The sequence below is a fragment of the Oncorhynchus nerka genome, linkage group LG18, assembly GCF_034236695.1.
Source record: "Oncorhynchus nerka isolate Pitt River linkage group LG18, Oner_Uvic_2.0, whole genome shotgun sequence".
Classification (NCBI taxonomy): domain Eukaryota; kingdom Metazoa; phylum Chordata; class Actinopteri; order Salmoniformes; family Salmonidae; genus Oncorhynchus; species Oncorhynchus nerka.
This window is the reverse complement of record NC_088413.1, coordinates 49,538,239-49,555,983: the sequence shown is the minus strand read 5'-3', so window position 1 is coordinate 49,555,983 and position 17,745 is coordinate 49,538,239. Positions and strand designations below refer to the sequence as shown.

Here is a 17,745-nt window from a genome sequence, read left to right as displayed (position 1 = left end):
GTCGGTCTCACGGTAATTGACTGTTAATTAACATAAACACATTTAGCATCTCCTGGCTTCCACACATAGCCTACAAGCCATTTAAAAAAGTCTAATAAATTCATGTAATATAGCCTACACCTTCACAATAAATCCATTATTTATTGTAGACAGGTCTATAGAAACATGATATGAAGAACATGTAGTCTATTTCAGAAGAACAGAATAGCATACTCTTGAGTTGTCCTTATGTTAGGTACTGATGTGGCTATGTCAAATGGCTGTAGCAGACAAGATTTACTTATAATTCCGTGGCATTATTTTATAGTATGAAGAATCCAATTGAACAAATATAAATATTTTCCCCAAACGATTTGAGGGATATTCTGTGTTTTGAGCGGAAATATGCTTACTTTATAGAGTTATTCATGTAACTATAGTTCTATAAATGTTGGGCTAAGTTTTGATTTTTAATACATTGTATGGCTGCGGGACGAGACTCTAATGATGAATTGAGTCGCTTGAAAGGCATGAGCTCTGCTTTGTTTTTTGCACAGGCTGTACACATCCAAGTTCTATTTTAGCGCTTGGCTACGCAGACACTCGCGAGCAGTGTGTGTGCGCAATAATTGAATAACATGTATTTGTACAATTATTTTTGCAATGCATGTTAGGCTATTTCTTCACATTATAAGCGCAGCAATGCCCACATGGTAGTAGGCTATAATGCTTTTATTATAAAGCTGTGTTTTTTATGGTGAAAATGATCTTCCCCAATCTTGAAACTCACACGCTGCTTATATATGCCAGTTAGGTTCTACACCCCATGTGAAGCGGATGAATGTGCTTAATTGGCCAATATTTTAGTTGTGATACAAACCTTTTAAAACATCTAGGCCTCTGGGCTAGGCTACATGAGGTGTGCTACTATGTTTCAAACAAGTCGCAAAAAAAGCTTTGTTTCTATGGGCATGATGCTGGGCGTCATTCACAAGTGATAATATATCATTCACAAGTGGTAGGCTAATATTGTCACCCATCAGACTATTATTGGTTTAATCTTGTCTTTACATATACTAAATAATATACAGTTGAAGTCGGAAGTTTCCATACACTTAGGTTGGAGTCATTAAAACTAGTTTTTCAACCTCTCCACAAATTTCTTGTTAACAAACTATAGTTTTGGCAAGTCGGTTAGGACATCTACTTTGAGCATTACACAATACATTTTTCCAACAATTGTTTACAGACAGATTATTTCACTTATAATTCACTGTATCACAATTCCAGTGTATCAGAAGTTTATATACACTAAATTGACTGTGCCAGCTTGGAAAGTTCCAGAAAATGATGTCATGGCTTTAGAAGCTTCTGATAGGCTAATTGACATCATTCGAGTCAATTGGAGGTATACCTGTGGATGTATTTCAAGGCCTATCTTCAAACTCAGTGCCCCTTTGCTTGACATCATGGGAAAATCAAAAGAAATCAGCCAAGACCTCAGAAAAAAAATTGTAGACCTCCACAAGTCTGGTTCATCCTTGGGAGCAATTTCCAAACACCTGAAGGTACCACTTTAATCTGTGCTAACAATAGTAAGCAAGTATAAACACCATGGGACCAGACAGCCATCATACTGCACAGGAAGGAGACGCATCCTGTCTCCTAGAGATGAACGTACTTTGGTGCGAAAAGTGCAAATCAATCCCAGAACAACAGCAAAGGACCTTGTGAAGATGCTGGAGGAAATGGGTACAAACGTGTCTATATCCAGTAAAACGAGTCCTATATCGACATAACCTGAAAGGCCACTCAACAAGGAAGAAGCCACTGCTCCAAAACTGCCATTAAAAAGCCAGACTACGGTTTGCAACTGCACATGGGGACAAAGATCATACTTTTTAGAGAAATGTCCTCTGGTCTGATGAAACAAAAATAGAACTGTTTGGCCTTAATGACCGTCGTTATGTTTGGAGGGAAAAGGGGGAGGCTTCCAAGCTGAAGAAAACCATCCCAACCGTGAAGCACGGGGGTGGCAGCATCATGTTGTGGGGGTGCTTTGCTGCAGGAGGGACTGGTGCACTTCACAAAATAGATGTCATCATGGGGAAAGAAAATGATGTGGATATATTGAAGCAACATCTGAAGACATCAGTCAGGAAGTTAAAGCTTGGTTACAAATGGGTCTTCCAAATGGACAATGACCCCAAGCATACTTCCAAAGTTGCGTCAAAATGGCTTAAGGACAACAAAGTCAAGGTATTGGAGTGGCCATCACAAAGCCCTAACCTCAATCCTATAGAAACTTTGTGGGCAGAACTGAAAAAGTGTGTGCTAGCAAGGAGGCCAACAAACCTGACTCAGTTACACCAACTCTGTCAGGAGGAATGGGACAAAATTCACCCAACTTATTGTGGGAAGGTTGTGGAAGGCTATCCAAAACGTTTTACCCAAGTTAAACTATTTAAAGACAATGCGACCAAATACTAATTGAGTTGTATGTAAACTTCTGACCCACTGGGAATGTGATGAAAGAAATAAAAGCTGAAATAATTAATTCTCTCTTCTAATTATTCTGACATTTCACATTCTTAAAATAAAGTGGTGATCGTAACTGACCTAAGACAGGGAATGTTTACTAGGATTAAATGTCAGGAATTGTGAAAAACTGAGTTTAAATGTATTTGGTCAAGGTGTATATAAACATCCGATTTCAAATGTATGTGTGACATTTGTTTTGATTTGGAATGGACCATTATCATGTACATGTCTCGAAACAGGGGCATCGGGAAAACATGTATGTACTTAAATAGCGAATGGAGGATGCTTTTCCCCATGGTTTATTTTCATGCCAGCCAACACCTGTTGTAAATATAAGCAATATGCTTTATAGAGTTGAGAAATAAATATAGGAGGCCTAGCCTATAGAAAGCTGATTCTGCTATTTTTAGTAGAGGCCATCACCCTTTTTTCTTGCACTGTTGCATAACCTATTGAAATGAGCTCATGGGCTCTCATGAAGTGTGTTTGGTTAGATTATCAAATGCATTTTCATTGATGTCAGAGTGATTAGAGGAACAATAAAGTGCTGAGTACCAGGCAGTTAGCAAGTTTGGTAGGCTACTAATGACCAGCAGCAGCATCAGAGCTTGGAGAAGCCTAATTACCGCGACTAAATGGTCATGTGGAATTTGACTGCCTTCATGACTCGTGAATACAGTCACCGCAACAGCCCTACTCACACCCATAATTTCCATCAGTCCTCTATTTTTCACTTCGATCGTTTTTTAAGAATGTCTATTTTTTTTTAAGTCAAAGGGGTTGCATTACAGACTTCACCCCAAGATGACTGGCACACCTTCTAATGCTTATCTATTTCTGGCCTTTTGTTCCCTCCCTCAGGTGAGCATCACAGACTATGTGGTGTTTGACCAGGGCAGTCTGTTCCAGACGCTGATCCAGGCCACTCAAAACGTGGCGACGGCCACCAAGGCCCCGGTGGAGCGGGTGGCAGAATGCCTCCGCGTGGCCTTCCTCTCCCAGCAGTCCCAGTGCCAGCCCAGCCTGGTCTCTTCCAACACCACTGGCGTCTGGATTGCATCTGGCAGGAACGACTTCCATGTCGCCAAGGGCAGCCTCAGCGGTTTGTAATTAGACCTCAATACTTTTTGTTAACTCACCAAGCTAATGCCTAGGCTTAAGCTTGGTGGGTTAACACAGATGTTCAGTCAGGAGCCATTTTAATTGTTGTTTTCTGCATTAAAATGCCATTTATGGAGAGCCCTTGATGACATAACCACATTCCATAGAAACACGGAACTTCATCAGCTAAGCCTTCAGCCCAGTTCAGGTACAACAGCCAGTCAAGACGAGACTAGATGGTTTTAAGCAGTTTTAGAACTCTGAGTGGTGTAGTTTTAGAATGTGTCATGTCAGCTGCTGGAGTTTTCAATATTCCACATGTCAAATCTTAGCAAACTACTTGAAACGAGACGGGTCCGTTTAAATAAGAAATCAAATCAAATTTTATTGGTCACATACACATGGTTAGCAGATGTTAATGCGAGTGTACCGAAATGCTTGTGCTTCTAGTTCCGACCGTGCAGTAATATCTAACAAGTAATCGAACAATTTCACAACAACTACCTTATACACACAAGTGTAAAGGAATGAATAATATTAACATAAATATATGTACAGTGAGCTGATGTTCTGTGTTTAGCCAAGCAGGCTAACTAGCTATTTTGCTGCAGTTAGATACCCTAGCTTGCTGATATTTCTCTGACAAGTTGCAAAGTGTGCCTGGTTTCTGGTGCATATATTTCATAATACTCGTTTTCTACAGCACTATTTTCTTCAACACGTTTTTTAAAATATAATTTCTATTGAACCTTTATTTAACTAGGCAAGTCAATTAAGAACAAATTCATTTGCTACAACAAGCGGCAACTTTTTCTCAAAGTTTCATCACATCCTTGTAAAGAGGCACCTGTACCGTAGATACGGTCTCAACCGTGCGTCCTATATTTTTGATCTGAATTCCCCGTCTTTGGTCAGCTGTTATACAACACAAATGTAATCTTTTCTCTCCTCATGTCGGCTGTTCAATCTGAACGGGCTTTAAGGCAAAAACTATTTGGTCAACGTGTGTTAAGGCAGTGAGATGGACAGTGACTTTTGTGATAATACTGCAGGGTGTTTAGTGTGACAGTGATGTTTTGTGACACCACAGGCACTTTCTGGCAGGGTGTCGTACCCAGAGGAACCGTCTCTGCCACGAAGTGGGCCTTCGTCTACTCCTCGGCTTTACTCAGTAAAGAAGGTAGATTGATGACCACTCTTTGTGAACACATAACATTATTACTATCATCCCTCCACCTTATGGCAACAACCCATTTCAAATAAATGTACAGAAATAAAGAAGACCACTCCTTTGACATTACATTTACATTACATGTTATCTGTGTCTCTCTGTGTATTACATCACCAACATGTGACTGTGTTTGTATCTCTCTGTCTCTGCAGGGAGCTTCCTGTGGCTAGGCCAGAGCAGGAAAGACCTGTTCTGTGTTTGGGACCAGGATGGTCAGATGCACCCCACCACGGTCCAGCTGCCCCAGGACATAGAGATGGTGCAGCTCACTGCCTGCCGCGATGCCCTGTGGGGACTGGACCACCACGGCCGTGTCCACATCCGCACCCTCTCCACTAGCTGCCCCACTGGCATGCACTGGAATCTGTTGGACCTCAGCCAGCTCGGTGAGACCATACTGTTCACACATAGAAATAACATTGGTTGCCTCATCAGACAGATCACAAGCTAGGTAGCTAAGTTTAGGCTAAGTTTAAGTTTAGGCTAAATGCAAAAATAACGTTGATTTTGTTTGCTAAATTGGTGATTTAGTGGCCTCACTGGGAGATTGATTGCAGTAGTTTTGTGGTATTTTCTCTCTGTTTTGTAGGAAAACTATACTGAACAAAAATATAAACGCAACATGTAAAGTGTTGGTTTCATGAGCTGAAATAAAAGATCCCTGAAATTTTCCATATGCACAAAAAACATATTTCTCTCAAATGTTGTGCACAAATCTGTTTACATCCCTGTTCGTGAGCATTTCTCCTTTGCCAAGATAATCCATCCACCTGACAGGTGTGGCATATCAAGAAGCTGATTAAACGGCATGATCATTACACAGGTGCACCTTGTCCTGTGGACAATAAAAGGCCACTCTAAAATGAGCAATCTTGTCACACAACACAATGTCACAGATGTCTCAAGTTTTGAGGGAGCATGCAATTGGCATGCTGACTGCAGGGCTGTCCACCGGAGCTCTTGCCAGAGATTTCAATGTTCATACAGAGGCGGCGCTCCTAGTGAACGGGGACTTTAATGCAGGACTAAGATCGAATCATACTACACCGGCTCCGGCACTTGTCGGATGTGGCATGTCCTGCAAACTATTACAGACTACAAAGGGAAGCGCAGCCGAGAGCTGCCCAGTGACACAAGCCTACCAGATGTGCTAAATAACGTCTATGCTCGCTTCGAGGCAAGTAACACTGAAACATGCATGAGAGCATCTGCTGTTCCGGAAGACTGTGTGATCACACTCTCTGCAGCCGATGTAAGACCTTCAAACAGGTCAATATTCACAAGGCCGCAGGGCCAGATGGATTACCAGGACGTGTACTCCGAGCATGCGCTGACCAGCTGGCAAGTATCTTCACTCACATTTTCAACCTCTCCCTGTCTGAGTCTGTAATACCAACATGTTTCAAGCAGACCACCATAGTCCCTGTGCCCAAGAACACTAAGGTAACCTGCCTAAATGACTACTGACTCATAGCACTCACGTCTGTCGCCATGAAATGCTTTGAAAGGCTTTTCATGGCTCACATCAACACCATTATCCCAGAAACCCTAGACCCACTCCAATTTGCATACATGGAACAGATCCACAGATGATGCAATCTCTATTATACTCCACACTGCCCTTTCACACCTGGACAAAAGGAACACCTTTGTGAGAATGCTATTCATTGACTACAGCTCAGCGTTCAACACCATAGTGCCCTCAAAGCTCATCACTAAGTTAAGGACTCTGGGACTAAACACCTCCATCTGCAACTGGATCCTGGACTTCCTGAAGGACCGCCCCCAGGTAGTAAGGTAGGTAACAACACATCCGCCACGCTGATCTTCAACACGGGGGCCCCTCAGGGGTGCGTGCTCAGTCCCCTCCTGTACTCCCTGTTCACTCACGACTGCACGGCCAGGCACGACACCAACACCATCATTAAGTTTGCTGATGACAGAACAATGGTAAGCCTGATCACTGACAACGATGAGACAGCCTATAGGGAGGAGGTCAGAGACCTGACCGTGTGGTGCAAGGACAACAACCTCTCCCTCAACGTGATCAAGACTAAAGAGGTGATTGTTGACTACAGGAAAAGGAGGACCGGGCACGCCCCCATTCTCATTGATGGGACTGTAGTGGAGCAGTTTGAGAGCTTCAAGTTCCTTGGCGTCCACATCACCAACAAACTAACATGGTCCAAGCACACCAAGACAGTCGTGAAGAGGGCACGACAAAACCTATCCCCCCTCAGGAGATTGAAAAGATTTGGCATGGCAGATCCTCAAAATGTTTTACAGCTGTACCTTTGAGAGTATCCTGACAGGTGGCATCACTGCCTGGTATGGCAACTGCTCGGCCTCCGACAGCAAGGCACTACAGAGGGTAGTGTGTACGGCCCAGTACATCTCCGGGGCCAAGCTTCCTGCCATCCAGGACCTCTATACCAGGCGGTGTCACAGGAAGGCCCTAAAAATTGTCAAGGACTCCAGCCGTCCTAGTCATAGTCTGTTCTCTCTGCTACTGCATGGCAAGTGGTACCGGAGCGCAGGTCCAAGAGGCTCCTGAACTGCTAATCAAATGGCTACCCAGACTATTTGCATTGTCCCCCCTGCACATTGACTCTGTACCGGTACCCCCTGTATATAGCCCCACTATTGTTATTCACTGCTGCTCTTTAATCATTTGTTATTCTTATCTCTTACTTTTTTGGGGGGTATTTTTTCTTAACTGCATTTTGTTAGGGCTTGTAAGTTAGCATTTCACTGTAAGGTTTACACATGTTGTATTCTGCGCATGTGACAAATATAATTTGATTTGATTTAATTAGTCTACTATAAGCCACCTCAAACGTAGTTTTAGAGAATTTGGCAGTATGTCCAACCGGCCTCACAACCACAGATCACGTGTAACCACGCCAGCCAGGACCTCCACATCCTGCTTCTTCCCCTGCGAGATCATCTGAGACCAGGCACCCGTACAGGTGATGAAACTGTGGGTTTGCACAACCAAAGAATTTCTTTACAAACCGTCAGAAACCGCCGCAGAGAAGCTCATCTGCATGCTCGTTGTCCTCACTAGGGTCTTGACCTGATTGCAGTTCGGCATCGTAACCGACATCAGTGGGTTAATGTTAACCTTCAATGGCCACTAGCATGCTGGAAAAGTTTGGTATTCACGGTGAATGCCGGTTTCAACTGTACTGGGCAGATGGCAGACAGTGTGTATGGTGTCTTGTGGGCTTGCGGGTTTGCTGATGTCAGCGTTGTGAACAGAGTGCCCCATGGTGGGGTTATGGTATGGGCAGACATAAGCTACAGACAACCAACACAATTGCATTTTATTGATGGCAATGTTAATGCACAGAGATCAAGAGGCTATTGTCATGCCATTCATCTGCCGCCATCACCTCATGTTTCAGCATGATAATGTACCGTCCCATGTTTCAAAGGATCTGTACACAATTCCTGGTAGCCTAAAAATGTCCCAGCTCTTGCATGGCCTGTATACACACCAGACACACCCATAGAGCATGTTTGGGATGCTCTAGATCAACGTTTATGACAGCGTTTTCCACTTCCCACCAATATCCATCAACTTCACACAGCCATTGAAGAGGAGAGGGACAACATTCCAGAGGCCACAATCAACAGCCTGATCAACTCTATGCAAAGGAGATGTGTCGCGCTGCATGATGCAAATGGTGGTCACACCAGATACTGACTTGTTTTTTTGACCGTTTTTTTTTTTTTTTAAAGGTATCTGTGGTGACCAACAGATGCAAATCTGTATTCCATTCATGTGAAATCCATAGATTAGGGCCAAATTAAGTTATTTATTTGGACTTATTTCCTTATATGAACTGTAACTGTATGAAATTGTTACATTATGCATATATATTTTTGTTCAGTGTAAATGTTTTCCACATTTCATTATACTGTAGTAACTAAGCCATTTTGTTTGCAGATGTTAAAGGAACATTTTATATATAGGCAATAAGCATTCTTAAAAATTAAATGGCCATTTCATAACTGATTAGAGCTGAACATTTATTCCCAGTGTGACATACTTATCTAGCACATGCTGTATGTCTAGTCTGTCAAATGTCAGCCTGTCTTTTGGTGTCAGTTCCATGTAGCTGCATACTTTCGCACACCCATCGTAGTGTCCCCACCAGCTTACGTTTCATGTCCCAGTGGTCGGCAATGGTACTCGCACCTCCAAACTGCAGTCTGACTTTGACATAGTTCATGTGAGGTTGTCTTTCTAGTCCTAGTTACGCCCCTTAGGAATACAGGGAGAGCAATAAACTAGCACTCCTGAAACAGAGGATCTGGATATAGAGGCATTGTCTTGAGTTGGCTGCTGACACAGATTCAACAGGCAGACGTCACTCGCTTCCTCAGTTTTACTAGGGAGTTTTTTTTACTTATGTATAGGCAGGTGGTACTTACATAAGACTTTTTTTGTAATAACGTCCTCCTTGAGCAAGGTGTCAAAGTTCATGCCAGGCAGGGAAATTATCAGAGCAGTTCCTCCTACTACAAGTCAAGACCTTTCAATACTCCATGAAGGAGTGTCTGATAAGTTCTCCAAAGAAATCCTTATATTTTTTTGGAGTGAACTGTTTACATTGCCTTTTAGACTTTTTTGGGCTGTACCACGTCTCAAGCAGTAAGCTGACATGCCTGTAGAAAACACATGATTCTAAAGAGATATTAGGTCTATGTATTACCGTCATTTGGCAATGAGTCCCTACCCTCCATTCCAAGAGGTTGGTGTCATTTAAAATTCATGGAAAGTAAGTTATCTAACAGCAGATAGATTTCAACCCTTCGATAGATGCACCAGGGTCTTGGTAGAAGCTTCAGTGTTTGTTTATTGAAGAGGTTCAGGTTGTATATGTTCTGCTGCTGGAAAGTGGCTGGATGCAAATAGACAGCCATGTGACGACAGCAGACAGCTGTAGCCAGGCCGTATTGGGCTATGTGTGCATCACAATGTAACATGAGAGGGGAGGGAGCTGAGAGTACACACATTTTTAGCCGTGTTCTGTTAGATCATGTGGTCATTGACACTAAGTCTCCGTGCTAGAGCACTGCACAGGAATCAGGACAGGGACAAGAGTGTTTGACACCTTTCACAGTTCATTATAGTTCATGAAGGAAGATTTGAAAGTTATCGCATAATGAAAATACATTTTTCAGTGAAACTCATTTCATTTTAAGACGTTCGAACATTTAGGTAATTTGTTATAAAATATTGATTTACTATATAATTAAAAAAAATTGGAAGGGAAATAATCAAGACTGGGGAAATAAATCACAAAGCATTGGTCTGCCTTGTGTGGGTTCTCCATGTTTGACATAAAGAAACATTTAACAATGTTTTATCATTTGTTTCTCAATTGGCATCTTGTCCCTGATAAAACTACTAGTAAGCTTAGGGCTGTGGCGGTCATGAAATGTTGTCAGCCAGTTGTTGTCATGCACAAGACTTCCAGGCTCACAGTAATTGAACGCTAATTAACATAAATATGTTTAGCATCTCCAGGCCTCCACACATACAAGTTGCTGATGCGCCACTTTGGAACATCGACATTTAAAAAGTATAATAAATCAATTTAATGTACAGAATAAACCCATTATTTATTTTTAGTCAGGTCTAAAGAAACATTAAATGAAGAAAATGTATTTCAGAAGAACAGAATATGAATTGGCCTACTGTAGGCAAATGTTATCTGGCTATGCGCCATGCTATAGGCTGTAGGCTTGTTTGTTTAGCTGACAAAATAATACCATATAGTCCTGTGGTATTAGTTTATATGATCTTATAGTAAACATAATATAATTGGACTTAGCCACTTCATATCCTTTCTATTTTACTCAGCTATGTTGAGTGTAAAAGTGAACATTTTGAAACAGGTCCTATACACTAGATTTGGAGTTATTTGGGAACTTTAGTTGTGAATGATACAAACCTTAGAATGTCTTAGAAATCAAGACATACAGTATATGGGCTGCATGGTGCGACTATAGGCTATTGATTGAGAAAGTAGCAACAAAAAAAGCTTGTGCTCTGTTCCTTGCCTCAGGCTGCACAGTTGTTCTCTCATCAAGTGATCATATTTTCACCCATCACACTATATTCAAATTAACCTTGTCTTAACTAATATGAAAATAGGCAGGAACAGGGGGGGAAAAGACATGTCATCTGTATGCACTCAAATAGCGAATGGAGGCCTCGCGCTTTTCCACGTGTCCGTTTTGTAGGCTACTTCGGGTTTATATCGGAGCATGTCCTTAATATGAGCAGCTGAGAAATACATCTAAGAACACTTATTTCACTCCAAGCATCAACCACTGCTTGATGAGCAAGCTCTTGCTGCCCTGTAGGTAATATTCCGCCCAAACTCTGTAAGCCATGGCCTGTCCCAGCTACCCAGTGCTTAATTTGGGAAACTTTTTTTGAAATCTGTTCCGGAACACCGATAGTGACATGTTTTTCGCAAAACAAATCATATTTCACTAAACTGTTGAGAGCAGGAGATGGAAACGCATGGTGGTGAGATATTCTGTATAGCTAAATGTAATGTGTAACCCAATTAATTGTGAAAATATAAAACAATCCCTATTACTAGGCTATTAAAATACAAATGCACTGATTGTAAGCTAACTGTAAGCCACCCTGCACAATCAATGAACCAAAGGCTCATGGATAGACATTTTGGAGCGTAGCATATGGTAACCAGTCCATTCTGTATGCATTATAATACTGTCCACACTCAAAGGCCATTACTCATATTTGTTTAATTTTGGAGTATAGGCTAGACCAATTATGTACCAAAGACATATCAGTTTTATTTGATGTTTTTCTACCATGCGTGATATGCCTTAGGCTATGTATTGTATTACGGCACAATCATAATTTTAATTCAGTTTTTTTTTATGGGCTTGGGCTCATAAGCTTATGCATATGCATAAGCTTTAATATGCTTATGGGAGTTTTGAATGAATCATCACCTTAGAAAGCAATGTCCATTTCGTTGTGTTAGTCTTTGAAACAAAGACTAACTACACTGTTTCAACCTGCTGTTGAAGTTCATTCTTCAAATTGATCATCACAGTGAGGTGAGTTTTAAAAGTAAGGTAGGCCTTCTGATTTGATGATAAGTATTTGATGTGAATATGTAAGCCAATGTCAATTGTCTGTATGAACACATATTTTCTCCGCTTTCATGTGAGCATCAGTTGCTGCTTGAAGGCATAGTACACTAGTAATGTGTGCTCGTGTCTTACTGCTTGCCCTGTGACCATCTTTGGTCCTAGAGTAGGCCTAAATAGGGCTTTTAGTGTATTCGTCCTGACCTGGTGACCTTGCCAGGAAAATTGTTTGGCTCATAGATCACCTGATATACAGGACCAGTCAAAAGTTTGGACACACCTACTCATTTAAGGGTTTTTCTTTTATTTTACTATTTTCTACATCATAAAATAATAGTGAAGACATCAAACTATGAAATAACACATATGGAATCATGTAGTAACCAAAAATGTGTTAAATAAATCTAAATATTTTAGATTTGAGATTCTTCAAAGTAGCCACCCTTTGACTTGATGACAGCTTTGCACACTCTTGGTATTCTCTCAACCATATTCTAGTCAGCTGGAATGCATTTCAATTAACAGGTGTGCCTTGTTGAAAGTTGTGGAATTTCTTTCCTTCTTAATACGTTTGAGCCAATCAGTTGTGTTGTGACAAGGTCGGGGTGGTATACAGAAGATAGCCCTATTTGGTGAAAGACCAAGTCCATATTATGGCAAGAACAGCTCAAATAAGCAAAGAGACTTTAAAACACGAGGGTCAGACAATCCAGAACATTTCAAAAACTTTGAACTTTTCTTCAAGTTCAGTCGCAAAAAACATAAAGCGTTATGATGAAACTGGCTCTCATGAGGACCACCACAAGAAAGGAAGACCCAGAGTTACCTCTGCTGCAGAGGATAAGTTCATTAGAGTTACCAGCCTCAGAAATTGCAGCTCGAATAAATGCAGACACATATCAACATCAACTGTTCAGAGGAGACTGTGTGAATCAGGCCTTCATGGTCAAATTTCTGCAAAGAAACCACTACTAAAGGATACCAATAAGAAGAAGAGACTTGCTTGAAACACGAGCAATGGACATTAGACCGGTGTAAATCTATCCTTTGGTCTGATGAGTCCAAATTTGTTTTGCTTTGTTCCAACTGCTGTGTCTTTGTGAGATGCAGAGTAGGCGAATGGATGATCTCTACATGTGTGATTACCACCATGAAAGGACGAGGTGTGATGGTGTGGGGGGTGCTTTGCTGGTGACACTGTCTGTGATTTATTTAGAATTCAAGGCACAATTAACCAGCATGGCTACCACAGCATTCTGTTTGCGCTTAGTGGGACTATTATTTGTTTTTCAACAGGACAATGATCCAACACACCTCCAGGCTGTGTAAGGGCTTTTTGACCAAGAAGGTGCTGCATCAGATGACCTGGCCTCGGCAATCACCCAACCTCAACCCAATTGAGATGGTTTGGGATGAGTTGGACCGCAGAGTGAAGGAAAAGCAGCCAACAAGAGCTCAGCATATGTGGGAAGTCCTTCAAGACTGTTGGGAAAGCATTCCTCATGAAGCTGGTTGAGCGAATGCCTAGAGTGTGGAAAGCTGTCTTCAAGGCAAAGGGTGGCTACTTTTACCACCAGAGGATTTCCCAGTGAGGTCAGAGGTGAAAGGGGGATGTCAAAGGGTTAAAACAGTATATCCAATGTCTCTGAACACCAAAGCATGTTGGCTCTAGTACCATATACACTATTCAGAAAAATAAATACAAATACTTGTTTAGGCTAGACATGACTGTAGACCCCTATGGCGTCTATGGGCTCCACACCCAAGTCTCAGGCAACATTTAGGACTAGGCTAATCTTTTCTAAGAATGTATCTTGCCCAGAAACTCCAGGAGTAATCCTGAATTGCAACCGATCCCTTTAGCGATCCCTATAGATTATAGGTTATTTATATAGAGGTCCGGGTTTTCATTTTTTAGGGATAGGTGGAATTCATCAAGTCGATATGTTCCAGAGTTTTACCTTGTCAGCTTGGGAATTCAATCCAGCAACCTTTTGGTGACTGGCCCAGTGCTCCTACCCGCCAGGCTACAATGACAGCCACCTTATCAACAGTAGGGTGGTTTCACTGTCCCTGACCCTGTCTCTCCCCAAACAAAGTTTGTTACAGAATGTCAATAGCTTAATCTAATAGTGATAATGTGATGAATGCAGAGAACAATGATTTTGGAAGGGTTGACCATTAAAGGGATGCTCCCAAGCATTTCAGCCAGTAGTTTTAAAAGTATTGCTCACAAGCAAAAAATAGTTCCTTGAAAATGTTGCACAATTGTGTACTACGCCATCCATTTCGTATAATATGTTACACCCTGCAACAACAAAAAAACATCCAATTTGTACAATCTGTTACGAAATTGTAAGTACTTAAGATCCCAGACTGCATCTTTAACCCTTTGACAAGAAAATACTAAGTAATACGCTATGTTTTGGTGTGTCGGTCCTCATATTTCATGAAAGTCTTCACGTCATTCAGTCGGAAACCTCTTCTAAAGACTGAAATAAGTATTTGTTTTTAAGTGATGAAGCCTTTGAAAACACAGTAAGTGTTGTAATGTTTCACATGAAATAATAACTTGTCTTTTTTGCCTGATTGGCTTACAACCCCTCGGCCTTCATTCATTTGTTAAACAGAAGCTCAGAGAACTCTTTGCATCATCAACATTTTTATTTTATTTTATTTTCATTTAACCTTTTATTTAAACATGCCATCTCCTGTTCTGGGCGATGTGCTTTTCCTTATCTGGCTTAGATTAAAGGGACTGTCATCACATCAATGCAATCATGGGATAGAGGAGCGTCAAGGTTAGCAGGACAAACCAATTCACTTTATCAACACCTTGCCCTGATGTGTCTGTGAGGACATCCAGGCATTTAAACTTATCCTCTCCCGGTGGTCGTTGTCCATCCGTATTCTCTGTCCTGATATCACATGTCCTATGGTTTAGTTTGGAAAAGGTATAACATACCAAGCTTCTACAGTGTCAGTTTTTTACGCACGCACGAGACCATGCATACGCCACTCACTGAACATTTTGAAGTGGACGTATATGTATGCAGTCTTTATTAGAATAGAATAGATTGACTTCATTTTTCCCTGAGCGAACTTGTCATTTGGATTAGATAATAAACACAACAGCACAAGAAACCGATGACAGATATACAAATAATACAAAGTCATTAACATAAAGTCAAGAATATTGCAGGCGAATGGGATTGCTCTATTTGGAGGTCATTGTTTGTTTAGAGGTCAGCCCAATAGTCAGATTATATAATGTGTGAGATTACTGTGACGTAATAGTGTTTTGTCACATGGGCCTCTAGTGTGCTGTGTTATATTGTGCCGCACAAAGCAATATCAATGGCTGTGGTTTCTGTTTTTCTTACTGAACAATAGTAAGAGGAAGTCGTACATACGTATACTCCCAGTTAAAATTAGCCTATTATCAAAGTCTGTTACAATATTATGTAAAAGATCTCTGTTATTATTAGGCCTATATGTCTGAACCAATGTTCCTGCACACTCGTTTCTTCAGTGTCATGAAGAAAGACTTCACAGAAGCTGAAGAACTGACATTGGTTTGGTTTGCTTTGTCTTGCAGGTCAGGTAAGGCTGATCAGCATATCATGTGGCAGTCAGAATGTGTGGGCGTGTGATGGCTATGGGATGGTCTATTTCCGCGTGGGCACGCAACCCCTCAACCCCAGCATGATGCTTCCTGCCTGGATCTGCATTGAACCACCAGAGCAGGTAAATCCACAGAGTGCATCTGCTTAGATTATGAATACCATTTGATTGGTACAGTGATAGTTGCTTATACGGTGGAGTCCAAAATTATTGACACCCTTGATAAAGATGAGCAAAATGGCTGTATAAAATAAGGAATTAAAATACTGAGCTATATTGTATGCTGCAAATAATTGGGAAATTATATTATTTTATACTAATACAATTGCTAAGAGAAATATATATATATTTGACAAGTAATACTTTTTTTTCTCAATGGTAGGGGTTATAATTATTGGACACCCCTGTTTTCAATACCTCACCATGCGAGGATAACGGCACTGAGCCTTTTCTAACATGTTTTATGAGTTGGAGAACACTTTGGGAGGGATCTTAGACCATTCCTCCATACAGAATATTTTCTGATCCTTGATATCCTTCGTCTGCACTTATGGACTGCCCTCTTCAATTCAATACACAGGTTTTCAATGGGTTTCATTTCCGGAGACTGAGATGGACATTGCAAAATGTTGGTTTTGTGGCCATTTAACCATTTCATTGTGGATTTTGATGTGTGCTTGGGGTTATTGTCTTGCTGGAAGACCACTTGCAGCCAAGTTTTAGCCTCCTCGCAGAGGCAAACAGGTTTTTAGCTAAAATGTCCTGGTACTGGGTAAAGTTCATGATGCCGTTGACCATAACTAGGGCCCCAGGACCAGTGGAAGCAATATAGCCCCATAACATCAAAGATCCACGCCCATATTTTACAGTAGGCATGGGGCTCTTTTCTGCTTATGTATTCTCATTTCGACGCCAAACACACAACTGGTGTGTGTGACTAAACAGCTCTATGAACATGTCATCTGACCATAGCACTGGTTCGAATCCAAGTGCCAATGCCGTTTTGCAAACTCCAGACGTTCACATTTGTTGGATGACATAAAATAAAGCTCTTTGGCCACACACACCAGTGGTGCTTTTGGCATCAAAATGAGAATGTATGAGGGGGAAAAAAACATACCTACTGTACAATATGGTGGTGGATCTCAGTTATGGGGTTATTTTGCCTCTGCTGGTCCTGGGGCCCTTGTTCAGCCCATTATATTTTGAGTTGTGCTGTGTTGTTCACATCGTCATGGTTTCCTGCTCCATCAGCCAGTAGGAGTGCACTTGATAAGGATCCACACCAGTCCCAACGACCGCATGCTGTGGGCCATGGACAACAGAGGGAACGTACATGTCCGCACAGGAATCACAGACGAGATGCCTGTCGGCACAGACTGGGAACACATTCCAGGTAAATGACCTGACGATTGACCGTCAATCAGACACCCAATGATATAACACCTTTTGTTCCCTATCCCTACACCTGTCATCCATTTTCGATTTTTACCCAGTGCGTCATTGTCTCTTTGTTTAAGTTAGACAACCACGTTTCCATAAGCGGAAGATCAGACACCCATTCATAAAACCTTCGTCCGAAGACGAGACAATCAACCTCGGTGTTCTATATCCAATGTGTTCCCAGGTCTTCAGGCCAGTCAGCTGGTGCTGAGTGTGAAGACAGTTTGGGTGCGTTGCCCCAACGGGGAGGTGGCGAGGCGCTACGGTATCACTGACAAGAACCCAGCAGGGGACTACTGGAAGAAGATACCAGGCCTGCTCAACTGGCTAACAGGTGAGTGATGAGATGGAGACAGAGAGAGACAGAGAGAGTGTTCCAGTTGTGGAACAACACGTTTCAAGTTTTAATGTCAAATGAACAAGTACAGTGAAATGCCTTTCTTGCTAGCTCTAACCCCAACAATACAATAATCAATAACAAGGTAGAACAAGATATACAAATAAAAAATAAGAAGAACATGTTACAGTAAGAACACAACTGTGTTCTAGTACAGTAGCAACAACAAAGTGTTGGCTTCCGCTCATTCCCACATATCTTGGTCCACAATTCAAGCATGTTTTGTACACAGGTCAGGGGCTTACTGTAGCTTAGAGTTAATACACTCTCAGGCATTGTT

General features: G+C 41.6%; 1 protein-coding gene across 2 annotated transcripts in view; it reads left to right on the top strand.

The window, feature by feature from the left end:
- The window catches only part of tecpr2 (tectonin beta-propeller repeat containing 2), a 33,633-nt gene that overhangs the window by 13,662 nt on the left and 2,226 nt on the right, over nt 1-17,745 (top strand). For both annotated transcript variants that reach the window (XM_029687784.2, XM_029687783.2), the window contains exons 14-19: nt 3,382-3,622; nt 4,712-4,801; nt 5,005-5,238; nt 15,600-15,748; nt 16,880-17,021; nt 17,253-17,402. In XM_029687784.2, the coding sequence (XP_029543644.1) occupies nt 3,382-3,622; nt 4,712-4,801; nt 5,005-5,238; nt 15,600-15,748; nt 16,880-17,021; nt 17,253-17,402 (1,006 nt within the window). The remainder of the gene's footprint in view (nt 1-3,381; nt 3,623-4,711; nt 4,802-5,004; nt 5,239-15,599; nt 15,749-16,879; nt 17,022-17,252; nt 17,403-17,745) is intronic.